The 20903-nt window shown below is 40.9% G+C and overlaps 1 protein-coding gene across 1 annotated transcript in view; it reads right to left on the reverse strand.

Moving 5' to 3' along the window:
• CDH13 (cadherin 13) overlaps positions 1-20903 on the reverse strand; it is a 2339058-nt gene that overhangs the window by 117766 nt on the left and 2200389 nt on the right. Inside the window, exon 12 of the mRNA XM_085638428.1 lies at positions 7181-7414. Coding sequence (XP_085494554.1) covers positions 7181-7414 — 234 coding nt within the window. The remainder of the gene's footprint in view (positions 1-7180; positions 7415-20903) is intronic.

Consider the following 20903-nt stretch of genomic DNA (forward strand, 5'->3'; position numbering starts at 1 on the left):
TTTACTGAGGATGCGGAGGCAGTTAAAACTAGTGGAGGCAATGGCGTTTATCTGGCAGTTCATGGAGAGGGAGGAGTCCAAGATGATGCCGAGGTTCCGAGCGTGGTCTGTAGGGGTGGGTGGGCTCCCGAGGGCGGAGGTCCTCCAGGTGTTGTCCCAGGCGGAGGAGCAGGGACCAAGGATGAGGAATAAGAATGGTCAAAGGCACACAGATCTCTGTTCCCTGAATTGTCTAGTAATAGGCGGTAGTGTTTTCCCACACTAAAGAATACATAAGTCAATATGGGAGTCAACAGACCATTCAACAGAGAATGAGATCGACCATATCTGCATTGCAAGAAGTTCCGGAGGTCCCTGCAGGATGTGAGAGTGATGAGAGGAGCGGACATGGCATCAGACCATCACATTGTCATGGCCAGGCTAAAGCTAAAGCTGAAGAAAGCAAGGATGGAATTGACAAACACCAGCGATTAATACCACCCTCCTCAAAGATGCACAAAAATGGAGTGAATGCTCAGTCACTCTTACTAACAAGTTTCAAGTCCTGCAAGAAATAGAGGATGACAGAGACCTAGTAGAAAGTCAGTGAGAGAAGATCAAAGAAACAGTGACATCAACTTGCCAGGATGTACTGAGTCTAAAGAAACACCAGCATAAAGAATGGATCTACACCAAGACTCTCCGAAAAAATCCAAAAGAGAAAGAAAAAGCAAGCTGCAGTTAACACCAGCCAAACAAGAGCATTAGAAACAAAAACTCAGGGGGAATACACCAAAACCAACAAGTAAGCAAAGAGAAGCTTAAGAACAGGCAACTGAAGATTCATCAATTGTCTTGCCACAATTGCCCAGTAAAGCAGCAAGCCACGGAAATGTAAAAGAACTCTATGACATATTAAGGAAACCCTCCAGCAGATACAGCAAGCTATAAAGACCTGTTAAAGACAAAGCTGGAAAGACAATCACGGGTAAAAAAAGAACAGAAACTTTAATGAATGTCAATTGGAAAAGAGCTTTTCTAGTTTTAGTTAGCGAAATGTTTGCATCTAGTGACTCAGCAGGGCAAGGGTCAGCTTAGTCAAGCTCACCTCCCACAGGTGCTCAGTCACCCTGTCTAATGTGGTCTGTGTATCCTCTGACTATAGAGCTGCATAGAATTAATGAAAGACAGCTAAAACCTGGCCTGAAGGACTCCTGATGCTCAAAATAATGTTCTTAGAATTATGATCTGAATTTGGTAATCAAGTTGCACCCCATTTCTTTGCTATTCGCTAGAGTGCCATTTATGATAAGCCCTGCCCAGGTCTATTTCGGAATCAAAATCTATATGGACATTAGCTATTCAAAAATCGACTCTGATTCATCTACATGTCGACTACCCTGGTATTTAGAATTCTCAATTTCCAGCTTCAGAAGGTCAGGCCGGATCTCCGGCTCCAATGTCTTTTGCGCTCAACCCTGATGTATTATGTAATTTAGAGTCTGTTTCCCAATCATAACTTTCAGTTTATCCCATACCATAGTTAGAGGAGCTGACTTGTCACTAAAAAAATAATAATAATAGTAAGTCATAGCAATAATGTATGCAGAATTTCTTAGTCATTTATGGTTAAATGACCTCCCAGCAGGCCATGGTCCCTCCAGCAATAATCTTGTGTCTGACAAACAATGAGAGAACACTGTGGTCAAAGATAATCTGCAGGTGCCACATGATCCTGAGTGTGGTAATAATAGAATGATTGGCTAAAATTATGTTAATCCCTGGCATCATTTCATACATAGTGGAATAAAATGTAAAGCCAGACTCAAACTGCAAATATTTCATCATTTAACAAAATACATTTTCCTTTACACATGTAAATTCCTTACCTGATTAAAAACATTTGCTACAACGTCACATGTTATATTCAATATTGGATTAGGAAGTTTGAGAATGTTTTTAGAATTGACTAAATTAAGTCACACATAAATGAGTCATTTATACTTTGAGATACCTTGTTCATCAACACAGAGAATAGAATCTGCCTGGATCTGAAGAGTAAAGGTGACTTCCCTGTCTACTAAACTGATAAATAGCTGCCTGGCAGAGATCATCTATGATTGTAAATTACTTATCTACTTTAAATACAGGTTCTATCATTTACTTCATTGGTGGTGGTACACGTTTATTCATCAGAAGTAAACATCACAAAGACCTGCAGCTGAAAACTCTGCCCTAGTTTGAAGGGAACTTGAGAGTCTAAGACAATGGAAGATAAATGACATTTCTTTACTGGATATGTCTCCTGGACCAGGAGGATGACTTGTGTGGATGCCAGTGAAATTCAAAGAAGTGGGCTGGAATCCAATAATCCTGTCTTTAAGATTGTGTTGCAAAGGAGTTGTGCAAACATAACTTGTGGTGAACTTTCCAAAGAAGGCCCAGTGACAAAATGTCAGTTCTCAAGCTTGTCATGCTCTTTTTTAGGTCTTGGCTAGACAGCACTTGCACTGTGTCTATGAGGCATGTAATGTTCTTTTTTAGGTCTCGGCTAGACAGCACAGGTGTTGTTTCTGAGGCATGTTGTATATACTTTGTGTCCTTCAGACCACCCATAGGATTCCCGTTTGCCCACTCCATCTTCGCTCTCATATTCTTTCTCCCCATTTGTCCATGGCTTGCATGCATCATGCCACTTGTTATGTTTATCCCTCCCTGAGAGCATGCTCCCTTTTAAGCAACTGCTTAAGGAACTACTTTTTTTCATCTTTGTAAGCACGTCACAGGAGCACTCGAAGCTCTGTTTCTGTAAACAAACCGGTAAATCATGTTCTTATCTCATCACATTTGCTGTGCATTCAAAGACTAAGATTATATGTCAGAGGTGTCTTCCACCAATATCCAGCTCTCACAGACTTTTAATATCAACAGATATCCTGGTCATCTGATTTGAAATTAGTTCAATTTCTTACACTTACTTAACTAACAAAATCACCTTGGTTTCTCTTAACTAGTAGGAAGGCATACCATGCCCATTTCCTATCAGCCAACTTGGCCTCTAGATCCCCTTTTTCAAGTAGTTTGTTTGAACTGCCCTATTAACTGCATATTGTACGCTGTGACCTCAACATGTTACTTTTGTTGGCATTATGGCATATTTTCACAGCACTAGATGCGCTGCGGGCACCTAATTAGCTACACTTAACTGCCTGATTCACTTTGAAGCCTCAATAGTATACACCTCAAACAAAATACTTAGGGGACGATTATGATGTCGGTTGGAAAGCCTCTGACCACTAGTTGGAAGCTTTCCGACCACCGTCAGAGGCTTTCCGACCGATACGGTCGGTTTGCGGTCCAACCGCTGAATTTCAATGTCGGCGGTCAGTGCGTGAACTGGCCGGAGTCTTCTGTCCTGTCAGAACCACACCATAATCCCTCTTGGACGGCGTATCTGCAGTCAGGATTACGATGTCAGTTTCCCACAGCCTTTCCGCTCCAGCCGTTCTGACACGGAAAGGCAGTCGGAAATCGACTTTGGGGCCCCTATCAGAGCCACCTTGCCTCTGCAGCCTACAGTTGGTGGCCAAGGGGGTACCTAGGGTGCCCGCCCTGTAAATCCATGCACTGTGTGGCCAGCACCATGGGGTGCGAACCACAGGGTGTAGGGTTTTACACACACACCCATTTCTTTATGTGAGCCTGTATTACGGCCCATTTATGGCCGTTACACAAGCTCCCATAGAGAAATGGAGTATCCAACTGAACAGTGTTTGGTCGCATCGTAGTCAGGCAGGTGGTCGTTCCTGACCGGGAAGGTGACACCGGAGGCAACTCTGACTGACATCGTAATAAGCCCCTTTGTCTGGGCACAATGACAGATCACAGCACTGGACGCGCTATTATTAATACAATGCTTTTTCGCACAATATTAATAACTCTCGTTCAGGCTATTTCTCTTTTCCCCACCCACCCACACCCTTTCCTCACATTAAAAAACGTGTTATAAAATGGACTGCGCTGGACACATCTTCTAGTTGTGCCCAGCTCTCCTACGTCACTGCATTACTCTCTCCTGCTTTTGCCTCATTTAACTGCTTTCTCCTTCCTTTCCCCCTTTTTTCTAGGTCCTTCCTCCTGCTTTCTGCCTTGTCTTTACTGCTTTCTCCCTCACTACCCCCCTTTTCCCAAGTTCTTCCTCCAGCTTTCTGCCTTATTTTTCTGCTTTCCCCTCCTTTCATCGTGTTTTTCTTAGGGCTTCCTCCTGCTTTATGTCTCGTTTTTTCACAGCTTCTTCCTTGTTTTTCCCATTTGACACTCTTGCCTCTGGCCTGTTTTCCTGCTTCCTGCCTAGCCCTGCCCACCACCTCCCAGCACCACTCACTCCTCCCGGGAGCAACTTAACGGAGGCTGCAGCATGGCTGCGCAGCAGACGCTTGCAGTGGGTGTGCCAAAGTCAAGCCTGTCTGCGCCTTGACTGACTCCAGTGCCAGGACCCCTGGCCCTTACACCTCATGATGGTACACCACCACTGACCTCCTAGACCTGGACCCAGGACGCACCAACAACCTCTGCTGCCACATATTCTTGTGACAGCAGAGGTTGTTGGTGCGTCCTGGGTCCTGAAGGCTGCTGTCCTGCCGACACTGCTGCCTCACTTTCAGCACTGAAAGCACCGAAGCAGTTACTAACACCAGCGACACCACAAACACGGCTGCACCCGCTACATCAACAGAGACCACCACGTCACAACTCGAGTGCATCCTACTGTTCTGGGAGACAATCTTCTCCCTTACGCCACTATATCTTCAACATCGTAAGCAAGACAATCGGTGACGAGCTCACGAAGGCCCTGAACACCTTCATCACAGCAGCTTCCTTCCCTGAGGGCTGGAAACATGCTGAAGTGATGCCCCTCCAGAAAAAAAACATCTGCCAACCCAACTGAAATTAAGAACTACCGCCCCATCTCTCAGCTCCCCTATTCAGCAAAAATCCTTGAGAAAGCGATCAACCAGCAACTCCCCCAACATCTGGAGCATCAACACCTCCTGGGCACCTCTGAATCTGGATTGTGAGCTAATCACCGCACAGAGACTGCCCTGATTGCAGCCACAGATGACATCAGAGCCCCATCAGAGCCCTCCTGGACTGCGGGGATACAGCAGCCCTCATTCTCCTGGACCTGCCCACCACGTTTGACTCAGTTTCCCACCGCATTATGATGATCAACAGACTCCACCACATCGGGATTCAAGGAAACACCCTCAAATGGATTGCCTTGTACCTTCCCAGTAGAACCCAACGGATCTGCCTCTCACCGTTCACTCCAAAGCCCAAAAAGCTCACCTGCAGAGTCTCCCAAGGATTGCTCATCTGCCCAACCCTCTTCAACACCTACATGACCCCCCTGGTTGCCACCGTCAGGTCACATAGACCCAACATCATGTCCTACACCAACAACACACAACTCATTCTCACACTGTCCGAAGATCCCTCCACCACTAAAGGATGATGAACTACGCAGACTGGAAGGACAACTGTTTCAAATTCAACACCGAAAAAAAGGAAGTCCTCATCTTTGCGAACAACACCTCATCATGGACTGACACAGAGTGGCCCACCCCATGCCCCAACAGACCACGCTGCCAACCATCGAGAAGCAAGTCAACATAGTCTCAACTGCCCATGTCTCCACCTTCAGATAGCTCCCGGTGGACACCAGAAGGACCACCATGTTGGCCCTCATCACCAGCAGACAGAGCTGCGGAAGCACGCTCTATGCAGGAATCACTGCACACTTCCTGAAGAGACTGCAGACAATACAGAGCTCAGCAGCAAGACTCATACTTGACCTCCCAAAGAGGCCCACATCACACCACATCTCAAGAAACTACATTGGCTTCTGATTCAGAAGAGATGCCAGTTCAAGATGGTGAGCCACGCCTACAAGGCCCTGCACAACGAAGGACCAGCATAATTCAACAAACGCCTGACCAGGCACCTTTGATCAGCTTCCCTCTCCCTCGCAGACACCCAACAGATCTGTCAAGCCAACAGCAGAGGACGCCCCTTCTCGCACCTGTTAGCCAAGGCTTGGAACAACCTCTCCCTTCACATCAGGACAGCACCTTCAATATAGCAATTCAAAAGAGAATAATCAAACCTCCATGCAGCAGCAAACAGCTCCAGCACCTCGAAACCCTCACGGGTGATTTGCCACGCTCTATACATTTTTGATTGATTGATTAATGTTAACAGCTTCTAAAAAACATGACAAAAGACATAAACATTGACAAGACCAAAAACTTGGGCATTGTTGAGACCAATTTGCTTTACCAATGGATGCTTATTTTTCCCACCCAGAGTTTTTTTTCTGGAAGCTTCAGGTTACCACTGGACAGTCTGGATTGCATTGGTCCTTGTGAGGCATAAATAGAAATGTAAAATTTTAAGGGGGAATTGGATGAGCCACGAAATTTCTACAACCATTGTTACCCTCTAGTCAATTTCAGAAGATTCCTACTCCTGGTCAACAACATAGAGCATACTTTTTCTTTTCCTTTTTTACATTTCTGTTTTAATAACATTGAGCACTTTATGTAATACTTTCGTACAAAGATAATATTTTAACTTGGTTTGGAACCTTACTCCTTATTTCTCAACAGTATAATAAATTGGCTACTTGTAGTAAACATGTAAAACACGGGGCTTGCGCCTATTTTAAAAGGATGAGCACAGGTTTCCTCACAGAAACGAGTTACCTTTGTGTGTCAGATTTGCTGGGCATATAGAAGCAAAATATGGCTCAAAAGGGCTCTCGACCACAGTATTGTTGTAATGGATGATTTTTCTAGCACACCTGAGATTTGCATATTTAGTTTTTGTAGACCTCACTTGCAGAGGTGAGAAAATGCTACTTTCTATGAAAAATATTGAAGTATAAAGCCTGAATTGTGGGCCATTGCCCTCAAAGGTCAGTTTCTTCCCCTTTAGCAATGTTGCACTGAATGACAGTAGAACACACTAATAAATAGCAGAGGGACCTATATACCAGAGAGTGCATTGTTAAATAGGACACAGAATTTTTACAAAGTACATGAAGATTCCGTAATATAAAGTTTGTTAAATCAATGGAAGAATGAGGGATTCTGAAGGGTGGCATGAGAAAGGACTTGTAGGTAGTCTCAGAAATACTTACTATTAATCATGGTAATTTTCCATGCCTTATCCGGTAAAACCTGTTTACTCAACTCAAATTTGAAAGGGTCTACATTGGGGCGTAGATCTTTATCGGATGCTCCCAAGATGACCACATTAAGGTCTTTCGCTTCTTCACACACTTTTGCCCATGTTGGGTAAATAACAGGTGCATTGTCATTGACGTCTTCCAGATTAACGTGTAACGTTCCAGTACCAGTTGCTGGAGGACTACCTGAATGGAGAAATCAAGAAGAAAAAACTGTTCATGCTTTCATTTGCACAAAGAAAAGTATATTAAGATTATAAATCATGAACCAGAACTCCAGCACTACTGTTAGTGTTGAATGTCTCCCATATTTTGTCAGCCACTTGTCAATGATTCCCAATCCAAAAGACCAAAAAGTAGAACAAGAAAATATAAAATTTTGTGAATTTCTGATACCAAGAAACATTTATTTCATGTTCAATGATAGTGCAGGTGTCACAGCTAAAGTATTTAAAATGTGCATCTTGATCTCTAGCAGTGATACAAAATGAACTAAGTATAACACAACATGGAAAAAGGTATACTCAATTGGCACCTTCAAAGTGATTGAAAGACAAATTACAATCAATGATGAATCTCTTGTCATTGAGGAGGTAGGGGTAGCCAGTGAAATGCCAGCAGTGTCAATATCCAGTTGTTCATCTCACCGGTTGCAGGTGGGAGGATTGTTTATAATCATTTGCGGTGAATGATGTCATGAATGACACACGCTCAACATGCTACAGCAAAACCTGTTGATTTAACCATCTAATTCTTATATTAAAGATAAGACATTGGAATTGCAAGTTAGGAAAATGTAGGACTATTCTCTATGTACCCTCCCATCCTCCCATATGGAGAGGGTCTTCCACAATGTCAATGTGTAAAACACACTCAAACGAAGCCCTGGTTAATGAACTATGCTTTGGATTATGAGGATAATTTTGTTATGTCATGGGGCCTTAATATAAAAAAAATCTGCTGATTTTAAATAGTCACTTCATAAATATTGGCTGCCCTTTTAATTGATATGCCATCTGATATTACAATTATGTAAATAAATACCACAAGTGGGGAATCAAATCTTTGGTAATTGTCACAAACAATTGAAAATAGAGTTTATATTCCTGCATTTCTAGCAGTTATCCTCTGTCATGTGTAATGACCACACACCTTTGACAAAGTCACAGTTTCAATAGGTCTATTCACCTGTAAACTTTGCACTGCCTGTGGATCAGAGCTACGTCGTGCAATGCACAGGTTCTGTTGCATAATATTGCCTTAAACTGTACACAGAACTCATGGTTGACACAGTGAAAGATTGTTTTTGATTTCAGCCTGTTTAAGAGTAGTTTGTTGCTTTTTCAGCTCTAATTCCGTCTCTTTTTGAGCAATAATCTCTTCTGTAATGGGGAGCATCACTTGTAATGCTACTACTACAGATGGCAATGCGTTTATAACTTTTTTAGGATTACCATGAAAAATAACCTAGTGAAGGGGAGTTTTATCTCATGGCGTACTTGTTTTTAAATCTGCACTGGCCAGTATTAGCCAAACAACATCAGTTGTGCATGTATTGCATTTTTAGGTTTAACATAAAATGGTGCTTGAGCCATTCACGTTAAACATATTGTTATATTCACATTATATATATATTACATACATAAATGAGTTAGACCATCCCTCTTCTGTCGTTTTGTTTGTTCAAGTGTCAGTCAAATTTTATTTCAGCCCACAACATTACATACATACAATAGGGAACTGGGTCAACTCTCTTTACCTACTGGCTATCAAGCAGACTTTGGTTTAGCCCACATGAGATCCAGTAGCTGCTCTAGAGTGCTATGAAATACTGGTGATGGCATTCAGCCTGCTCACATATTGTTTTACACTGGGAGGGTGAGCAAAGACGTTCCTCTCCATTCTCACCACTACACTCCATTAAGCATAGTTTCAATTTTTGAATAGGTTCAGTGAGTGACACAACTGCTTCACAGGATCTAACCAAGCTTAAAAGGTTATTGGCACATTAGTGGCTTATGAAGCCTCTCCAGCCTCGAACACTACAAAGCATACACCAATTTCAGTTGGAGCGTGACCTTGTTATATTTAGATTCTCCCTTGGCTTGCAGAGGGCTTCCATCACCTTTAAGTTCAGATGTGATCTTTTATATGGATAACTGTCTCATTTGCACTGGCAGTCACTTCTGGCATGTGTTGTACTGTTCGTTTTTATAGCATTGCAGTGCCCATGAGTGGGGTGAATATGCCGAGAGATACATATGTATATCAGGTAATACGCTACATATATTAGACATTAATTGAAGTGTACAGCTCATTCAAGGTTGTTCTATATATATTATTTCACATTTTGCTTCTATCTACAGGGTTCACTTCTGAGTACAACAAACAGGTATTAGAGCCACACGAATCATATTTTTGCATGCAATTTATGTATGATTCTGGCAGGGAGTTCTTATGCCCTCAAGAAGACTGTTGATTAGTATAGGCACACAACCTTGATGAAACATGTTGGCAGTCATAGGTGGTTAGGTGAAACATAATATCTCACCCTTACATCACACTTTTTTGTTTTTTAAATATATCCTGGGGTACCTATTAATAGAGGGACATTTTTTAGGTATGCCCTAAGGTACCTTTATTGTAAGATCTGGACCCCTACAACTGTCCTGAAGAAAGAAATATCTAAGAACGACCATGTGTGATTGAGTTCACTTGAGTGGTATGATTTGACTCTGATGTGAAGGGTCGCTGAGGATGAAGAATGCCACAATAAGTTGTGGGAGAGGCGACCGCTGAGATACCTATTTGATCCCGTAGGAAAGGACCTCACCAATTTGGTGAAAAAACTTCTCACTTTGGTGCATATTGTACTTAATCACCTTTGTGTGATTTCATGTGTTTCATTGTCAGATATAAAGGTAAATGGGTGAAGTAAGATGCGGCTGCGCCACTCACACCCCTTGAACCTCCGTGTCACTAGGGGCACACAGTGTGAGTTCTGTGCATCCCAGAAAACTGAAGAAAGGAGCTTCCACTTCTGGGTCACTAGCCTATCATTCATCTCCTAGACCGAGTTCCCTGTCACTTTGCTTCTGCGTTATTCTGCTGGTTCAACAAAACCTAAAGCCACAGCCACCTCAAAGAGCATAGCCTTCAAAGGATTCAGAAAATATTATTTAAAATAGTGTTAGAAATGGGGTCTTTATTTGGCAGAGGTATGCACGCTGGCCAAGTAGGGACCACCACTCTAGTTAGGCTAAGTTAGATACACACTAAAAGATAACTTGTGCTTTCACTCTGTTAGCTTGGTACACAGCAGTCAGCAAATCATGCACTGTGCCAAGCTTAATACAGAGTCCCTCTCACACTCCTCTGTGGCCCACGTTGGGGTTCAACAAGTTTGTATTCAGTTCATCCAAATTATATCTCACATATAAAAAAATGTAATTCACAAATTTCAATTGTTTGTTGAAATTGTATTTTTTCTTCTCCAATCAAAATAAAACATTTTAATAAATGTAAAGAATGATGATCATCAAAATCGAAAACTCCTCAATGCATTTTGGATTGAGAGGTCCTACATCAGGAGCCCCTTGTAAACCGTGGAACAAAATAAAACTGTTCAACTTTACATATTCAACATGCCACTGAACACCTCTCTATAGTTTCTATGCATTATATCATGTACTCAAGACCATGTCTACTATAGATGTTTCATGTTCAACTGATATTTAAAATATGCATGTTAAACATGCCACTTTACATTTTTTTGTAGGTTTCATGCATTAAGTCTTTTGCTCAAGACAATTTCTACTATACATAATGCAGGTATTCAATGATACACAATATCTTCTTTTGAATAACAAGGCCACATACATATTGTTTAAATACCTATGTATTGGTGTAATATGACTGTCGTAACACATTTTTCAATATTGCATCAAAATATATATGCATCACATCCTCACCATGTTGTGCATGTAATATATACCTATTCAAAACGCCACATCTTCACTGACCCGTGTCAGGAACTATTTTAAAATGTGCTTATGTTCTATTGTTATACACAGTACGTCTGTGTCTTGAACCTATTCATAAATGTTTTCAAACTGTTTCTGGGCTCTGCTGGGTCATGATGTTTTCTGGAATTCATCCCAAGATTCTAGTAAAATAGGTGTCTGGTTCCTAGTTTTACCTAGTATGTAAACATATTTTGTTACTAACTGTGCTTACAATATGATTATGTGCTATTGTATACAATGTATGTCTGTGTCTCGAACCTATTAATACATGTTTTAATAAAGGTTTCAATGTTGCATCGGGGTATGCCATGTTCTACATATGATTTTATGTATAAAAAACATTGCATGCTTGTTTTCTCGTGTCTCAAACTGTTTCTGGGCTCTCCTGGGTCATGATGTTTTCTGGAACTCATCCCAAGATTCTAGGAAAATAGGTGTCTGGTTCCTAGTTTCACCTAGTATGTCAACATATTTCTTTACTAACGGTCTCCGAGAGGTCTAGTTGTACCCCAATTTCAAAAATATTGTTATCGGGTTAATGTTATATACTTGTAGATTCTCCCATGCGTTATAAATCAAGCAAAGTCATGTCACATGTGGACAATAATCTGAATATATAGAAAATATACCAGCTTGTTACCAAATCTTTGTCAACCACCTGTGTTGGTGTGCTGCCAAAGTTATTCAAAGTGACTTACCGACATGACTTCTGATGGGTGCATACGGCCCCCTTCAAGAGAAGCAATCTCAGCGTCCTCTTTGTCCACCATAGTCAATTCCATTATAACCCTACCAACGTATTATTGTGTTCAACAACTAGTCCATTAAAACGTACCTACTGGCAGTTAACAAGGTGGCCCTCTTGGTTCACAATAGCTAAATGTCCCAGTGTTGTTAGGTCAATATAAAAGCATCCACAAAATACACATATTGTCTAGATGACAAGATCAGAGCCTCTCATGTCTGATCATCAGCACTAAACCAAATATTACCCCATATGTGCAATTCATTTTTGTAGGAGATAAAATAAAATGAACACTAAAAAACGGTATGGTCTAACCCCATGTTGAACCCCAATGCGGGCTACGGAAGAGCGCAAGGGGGTCACTACCAACCTTGGCACAGTGCAGGATTAGCAGTTTTGTAGGATGATCTGGATCAGTAAGCCACACCCTATCAGCACCCAATCAATTTACATATAAAATTACTGTTGAGGAATTGGGGAGTGCTCTGATTATTCATTGTTTAATGTATTTGAGAAACACACATACACAGTAACACAATAAAAACACCCAAAAAAAACTACACATAGGGTTAGTAAAACAGACAATAATTGTATGAATAAATTAAGACTATAATGAAAAATATCAAATAAGTAGAAGTTGAGTTATGACATTTTAAAGAATAAAAAGATTCCTAGTGCTTGGAAGCAACAAGCACCTATAGGGGTTTTCTGGTCGCTCTATACTGGGGCAAAATCAATAGTTCAAGCCGACCACGTTGGAACGCAGGACAGGGAATAGAGCCACCCAGGCCTGGTCAATAAATAACCTTAATCCTGGTTGCAACAGTGAGATGCGGGGTGCAGATGAGTAATCTGTTTATGTCGAGCCCGCAGTCGAGGTGATGCATTGGTTTTCTTCACGTAGTGACAGCGATGCGTCGGGTCCATTGAGTGAAGAGCAGGTCCTGAGTATGGCTGTTCTGATGACGATGCACTGGGTTTATCCACACTGGAGGCGCTATGCGACAATCTTCACCATGTAGAGGCGGCGATGTGTTGGTTCTGAAGTGGAGGCTCTAGATTCAATGCAGCAGTTCTGAGTGAGATGCACTAATTTTACTCAAGCAGGGCAGGACTGGGAACCTCAAGAAACAACTTGCCCCCACCCCTCCGGCCCACTGGGGTAATGCACGCTGCTCGCTACGCCCAGTCCAGCCCTGGTTTCAAGCAACAGGAGGAACAAACAAGGCCTTCTTTGGTGCAAGACTGATTCCAAATCGCCTCAGTAGGGTCAGAGAGCAGCAAGCAGTAGGGCAGCACAAGAGAAAAGCAGGCCTTCCACGTCAGCAGTCTAGCAGAGTTTCAGTCCTTGATGCAGCACAGTAGTTCTGCTGACAGAGTCCAGTTGTAGGTTCAGAAGTGCCTGATTTGGTAGGGTCAGAGATCCAGTACTTATACGCAGCTGTGCCTTTGAAGTGGGTTGACTCAAAGAAGGGTCCTTGAAGTGCACATGAGCCTTTTATTCCCAGCCCTGGGCGGTAAATTACGTTCCACTCACGGAATTTGCGGAATTTGGGTAATTTCGCGTTCCGCGGAGAACGCGAAATTGCCCAAAATTCTGCGTTCCGCAACTTTGCGAAATTTTTTGCTTGTTCGCATTCTCTAAATGCGTGTTCGCGAGATATTTCTCCCCGAGCACGCAAACAGCAATTGTGAACAGGAAAAAAGCATCGCGAACTAGCAATTCCGCGCGTTCGTGGAATTTCTGCGTGTTCGCGGATATTAGCGTTTCGCGGAGATTTGAGTAACGCGATTACGCAAATTCCGCCCACCCCTAGTAATCAGCCCTTTGTGTGGGGCAAGGACCCTACCAATTCAGGTCAAGTGTTAGCTCCTCTCTCCCTTAGCTAAGGAAAGGCCAACCTTCCTGTGATTGTGGACATCTAGAGGGAATGCACAAAGTGAAGGAGTCCCCCACCCCAGACGTGTGTTGGAATCAGGTTGTAGGCACACAGAGCAGTAAAACCAGATAAAATGCCCAATTTCTAAAAGTGGCATTTCTAAAATAGTAATGTTAAATCCAACTTTACCAGTAACGAGGATTTATCATTGGCAATTCAATTATATAAAACATGAGAACACACCCCTTTCTAATCAGGAATTACAACATACAAGTGTATTAAGGAATTCCCAATGTTAACCTATTAGAGGAGTAGGTCTTACAGTACTCATTTGGGTGTTTGTCACTACAAGGACATACAAAACTTAAAAGTACATGTCCACCTTTAGCTTACTCAGCACGATACCCCATGAGATACCCAGGGCCTACCTTAGAGGCGGCTTTTATATAATAAAAGGGGAGTTTAAGGCTTGGCATAGGGTTTTAAATGCCAAGTCAAAGTGACAGTACACCTGCACACACAACCTCTGCAGTTACAGGCCTGAACAAATTTAAAGAGCTACTTGTGTGGGTGTTACAAACAGTGCTTCAGGCCCACTAGTAGCGTTTAATTCACAGGCCCTGGGTATATGGTATGCCACTTTACAAGGGACTTAAAAGTAAATTAAATATGCCAATTGTGTATACACAAATGTTACCATGTTTAGGAGAGAAGAACATGAGCTTTAGCACTGGTCAGAAGTGGTAAAGTGCTGAGAGTCCTAAGGCTAACAAAAATATTCAGCAAAAAGAGGAGTTAAGCAGGCAAAACGTTTGGGGAAAGACCACCGTAAGGATGATAGGTCTAATAAATATGCATTGGGGAGCTAGCAAAACATGCTTACAGTTAATTTTCCAGCACTTTATTGATACAGTCTCCTTAATAAGTGTAATAGTAATGAATTGTGTAACAGTGAAGTGATTTTTTCCAGATCTGAGCACAATAACAGACACATGCCAACCTGCTGTTAATTTAAACACCCAAAATGCACAAGTGTTACATTACAAACAGTTTCTACTACCATTGTTGGCGATTTGTGAGTATTATTTATTTATAACTGGGTGAATATAATAATTCAGGGAGACAATTTCACCACATATATTAAGGTCCTCGATATTTGGCATTGAGTCTGCATTGAAAGGTACTATGGTCGAAAAGAATTAAATACCAACACCTAATTTGACAGGATGAGCTCCTAGGTCTGGATGTTTTTTTAACGGCCTGGCTAGTATTTTCATGTCCATGCCTATAGAAAATGCTCAGAAGGGCACTGAAATCTGGTATCTTTCCCTTATGAAATCAAAACCTAAAACAGCAAACAAATGAATGAGTGATTTAAAAAATATTTGAGAGGTGGCTAAATTATTTCTAAATTATTATTACAGCAAACAGAGTGAAAATTGTCAAGTTCCAAAAGAATATAGAGGATTTGTCATAACTTCTCTGTCACCCATCAGTCATTGGTCATTCTAGAAGAGCAAAATGAAAACACATGCGATTTTTTTTCCTTAGAAAGGTTTTAACCGAACTGAAATGAGAACAATGTTTGATCTCTGGTTGTTGGGCTGCCATTTGACCCAATTGATGCTTCCAAAAGAAAGACATATCTAATACTGCAAGCTTGTTTTATGTGTAAAATAGCTGATTTGGTTAAGTAACCATTGCACAGAAGTGCATTTGTATCATTCGGGTCACTTGGTGAAATCCCAGCATAAATTAAATGAGGCTCTATGACTTGGGTTAGAAGACCAACGTCAAGTGCATTTGCACAGTCTCCATAGAAACATCAAACCAATTACTTTGCTAATGCTTGCTCACATGGAGCTTGGTGTATTTTGATCCCACACAGCTCAAGGGGCAACATTAAAATATTTTGAACACTACCTAGAGCACTGAGCATCTGAATCTCCGAACATTAAATACATATATAAATGCTGGTTGGTTCCTAAAGAAAAGAGGACATCAAAAGCGGCCAAGCATTATCGGATGCTTATGTTATATAGCTCGATTTTCCACTGCTCATACAAGAAACCAATTAAGTAGCTGTTTTGACAGCTTTCTCAGGAGAAAGGATAATAAATTAAAACCCTGATTCATTGCATTTTTCCCAGTCTCTGAAAAAGCAGATGCAAATGCATATTGCACATGTGCTAATCTTCAAAAAGAAGCTGAGCTTGTCTAGAACACTCTAGTTGGCCGCAGAAGTTGAGCTTGTCTAGAACACTTTAGTTGGCCACAGATTGCTTTGCACACATGAACCTGCTCATGTCTGCAACAGGAGGTTCGGCTTGTGGTCTGGCAGGTACAGATTCCAATGCATCACTCATTTAAAGACAGGTACGCCTAAATGTGTGTCTCAAACACCTACAAGTCACTCATAGCTGTCCTGAAATATTACAGGCCTGGGCTGCAGCTGCAATAAAGCTCTACGGAGTCACAGGACAGAAATGGCTGCTATCTTCGCTGAAGACCAAATGAAATGTATGGCACATTACACTTAGATTAGGGTTTGAAAAGTAATTTGATTCATTGACATGTACAGAACCTTAATAAGGTCAAAACATTTCCTGTGACTGCAGTCCTTATTTTCTAGAACTGTTGACTAGCCGCCCCTATTGTCTAGAGAATATATGCCACAAATATATGAAATTTAGGAATCTAAGAAAATAAAAAACATATTCTACCTTATTCAAGAGAAACTTACAAAAGACAATGAGCAAACAGATAGCCCATCAAAACACATTGGAGCTTGCTTAAAACACGTGTTGTCTTTGCTCACCCAGTACTATAACTCATCTAGGTTTGCCCCTGGACTACTTACACTGTACTATTGATGTCTGCCTCAATCCCTCATTCTGGAAATTGATGCATGTACTTACAGGCTTTCCTCCTGTTATAGCAGCGTCTACTTCATAGGGTATAACGGGATCTGGAACTACTCAACTACTAGTAAAAAGACACTGATATCTGTATTTGTTTTGCCTAAATAACTCACATTCAGTAGATCTTGATTAGTCAGGTTGTGTTACGTCAATTTTTACATTCTCAAACGTTTTGCAAATTCGTCTGAATACTAGGATATTACATGTAGCTTGGAAAGTTTACTGCATGTGAGTTTTCATGTTAAAGTTGTAGCTTCCCCCCCCCCTTTATATTATCAGAATCAAACCTCACAATCATCATCCAATTTCAAAGTCATGTGGGAAATGGTGTTACAGTTCGCTTGCGGGACACGGCACATCCATGTACAGTGCCTGCGACCCTCAAAAAAAATACTGGCATTCATGACAAAATATTAGCACTCATGAGGAAATATTGGCATTTGGAGGAAATATTGCCAGTTTGTGAGGAAAAATCATGCGAGTGAGTAAACATCAGACAAATGGAGAACTAAACAAACTTGTGACTTTGCTTGTGTACTGAAAACCTTCCACATCTCAATTTATATGACAGACAAGTTGAAAGATAATTAAAGTGAGTTAGCGTTCATTGTGCTGCAGCAAATTTGATCTGCTATTAAAAAGACTTATATTAAAAATGTGCACAGTTTTATGTTTAAATAAAGCATGTGCTAAATGCAGAAATTGTTTTAGGTAACCATACTTGAACGGTATAGGCCTGCACGTCAATCAAGTGCTGGACTAAGTTAGCCTGTCGATTCCATCTTAAAAACAATAATGCATTTACACAGAAAGGCCTGTTTTCACATTGAATTGTAGTTTGTACAAGATGTTTTTCTTCTCTTTGATGCAGATGTTGCAACTTTGGAAGCTTACTCTTAGTTAGTGAATAGACACTTGCTTTGTATTAGGCAACTGATACTGAGGTTCTCATCAGAGACAATAATGACAGGAAGAATAATTCATGGGAAGAAGTATGGATCTAAAAATAATAACGCTGTAACATTTCCTAGGACTAACGTCAAAGTTCATTATGTTCTGGTGAGAACATGGGTAGTGAGCCTGTTCCGAGTTGTTTGCTCATTTTCTATTGGTGGATGAAGAATAAGAAAGAAAACAGTGTTGCAACATAGAAATTGTGTGTTTATATTAGTGCTTGTTCCTAAAGTAGAGGAGAACAGACCTTAGACTCGATGAACAGAGCTTGCAGAGTTCCTTTCCTTGTCATCCCGACTAGAGACTTGTCTCTGATCTCGTAGACATCTCTACATGAGAGGTTTCTAAGCCTTATTCCATATGTCTGCTTATTTATGACTGAAAATACATTTCCAGTCTGATTTCAAAAAGCTTTACTCTTGCACACTAATCTCTCTCTCTGAATCAGAACACTTCATGGGTTTCTGAAAAGACATCTTTCTTCTCCGAATCCAAATTCTAAATAGAAGTTGAAGTTTTCTTTATAGAACATGCTTGTTGTATTATTACTATTTTGACTGTTATCTTGACAAATAGTCTCCTTTATTTTATAATCAAATGTCGATTAAAGGATAATAATAAAGTCTAATGCTGAAATCTAAGATTAATGTCTAAAAGAAAATAGATGAAAATGTAAAAGATCTGAAAATAAAAGTCCTTCAACAAACCCTCTCTTTATTGACTCAATAGAAAGTCTTTAACAATGTATTGTTTATATAGATGATTGCTCATCATTTCTCTTCCTCGACCATCAAAGGTCCAAACGGCCAGTGGCGAGATTATTTAATGACTATATCCGGAGACTGAGATACAGAAATCTCCGCTTGATCAAGTGAGTCTCTGCAGGAAAGCCAGCAATTAACTATAATTATTTGACAAAACTCTGTTTCCATTGTTTTCTGTAAGGGGCATATTGATAGGATGAGTCAATGCAAACTATAAGAAAAAACACAGCTCAACTAGAAGTTACTCAAACTGTGCATTTTGTTCCAAAAAACATAGTCAACAAAGGAACTCTTACCATTAATACAGAATTCCATGTCAATTTATTTAGATGTCTTGACAGCTAAAATACAACCATCTGCATAAATAACACTAAGTGACTTCATCTTCCAAGTTTTATTTTGATCTCGAAATACTCAAAAACCAACAAACACATATTTATGGTGTTTGAGTCATAAACACACTGACTGAGTCATATTGCACACAAAAATTGAAAAGAGGAAAAATAGAAAACCAGAGAGTGAGTCATTGCACGTACAGTGTTCAGTAAAACTACAAACAGAGTCCTAAACGAATCTGATTGCTGATTAAAATTACACATTTTGCTAACAGTGACACTTCATCCTTATCAGACGCTGCAATGTGGAACAAAGGGTGAATTCTATCATATTCTTTTATTTCTGTCGGCTTAAGGTTAGGGTTGAATTCCTGTAATGAAAAAATAATTATCTTCACTTTTTGGGGGATAATTGAATTTGCAAAACAGAACTCTCACATGCTAGAGTTTGATTTATTAAGCAGAACCACATGGCGGAATGGATATAAACAAATCTGACTGTTTGAAACATGAGAACAAAAGTCAGTCTTTCATGCATTTAATTAAATTGCTGTTTTTAATTTTGAATGCTTCTTTACACAGCGATTGCACAGCGAGCATTGATCTGGCCTTAGCTTCTGTGTTTTCCTAGTCTGTAATATTACAATCTGGACCATCGGAATTAAAGACCCTGGGGCAATAAGAAAATGTGATTGTTTGTGGCGTGGGGATGGACTTCTTGTGTCGCTATTTTTGGCTAAATATTACTATCCCTTCATAATGACCTTAATCAGTGGGAGAAGGCAGTAACCACACGAATGTTGTTTTTCAGTGATGTAATTAACATATAGTGAATATTGAGGGGCAGATTAAAAGAGAACAATAGCGCATATAGGTCCACAAAGGCTGATTAACATTTCTCTTGGCTTAACTAAGGTACCTTTTTGGTACTTTGGAGCACTTCCAAATCAGTACCCAGCTTCAAAAGGTTCTGCTGCCATCCACATAGAAGCACAGTTTATCAGGTAGGCGACTGTGTGGAGGCTATTCATATCCATTCAACACAGACATTACCCTTGCTAAGCCATAAAGCAGATCTTCCCAAAATTACCCAATACTTAATCATATTCTTGCATTAGCGAATGTATACCATTGTAAGGCTGTATTTATTACACACCATAAACACAATATAGCAGTAAAGAGCAATTTTATATAAATTTACAATATGTACAGCATTATTAATGATGGTTTGGACACAACCAATACATGATAATCTTCAACCACCTTCTCATATTTCTCAAACTGGCAGACTCATGATTGACCAAACCCCCGGGTCCCATATGGCATCACTAATTCAGTTGACTTGAACCAGGGGAAAAATCCCCCATGAATCCCTCCAAAAATTGTCAATTAGGAAGTGAACCCACCTCCTCCCTCAAGATAGAGGGTGTTTTGGCCAACAAAAAGCTGGTCCCCAAAACAACCCTACCAGAGTCTCCAAGCAGAGGCACCACCCCCTGCCCCAGAATCTGAGATGATCCTGGGCAACCGGGCCATACCTTTGTTCCTTGGCGCAGTCACCATTTCCCCTCAGCATCCCCATTGCTGTGTAATTGAGTACCCATATAGCTATTGACAATCACTGTAGCTGACATCACCAGCCCTTCACTAGAGATCATATTGACCTTGCCCTGGGTTAAAACAGCTTAAAACCAATGCCATCTTGAATCTTCTTGCACGTGTATTCCTAATACCAAGGTTGGCCACCTGTTTAATGGCCAAACATGACTCCTCTTTCGCACAGAACTGGGTGCTTCCCCAACTGACCAGAACTCCTGCATGCTCCATTGCCTAGTGTTTCAAGAAATGCTGTGGTTCTCCACAAGCAGCAGCTGGAAGGAACTCCATCCTTGTGGAATAGCGACTATCTCCAGATGTACCATGGAAAATTGTCTTCAGCCATGCCATGGTAAGCAATCTCTATATCCAGCAATTCAAACACATGACTGATTTGTTGAGGCCTTTGGAGGATCGGTCCAGCTTTCAAGCCCCCTCGGGGTAATGTTAGACCA

This window comes from Triturus cristatus, chromosome 12 (genome assembly GCF_964204655.1).
Source record: "Triturus cristatus chromosome 12, aTriCri1.1, whole genome shotgun sequence".
Lineage (NCBI taxonomy): Eukaryota > Metazoa > Chordata > Amphibia > Caudata > Salamandridae > Triturus > Triturus cristatus.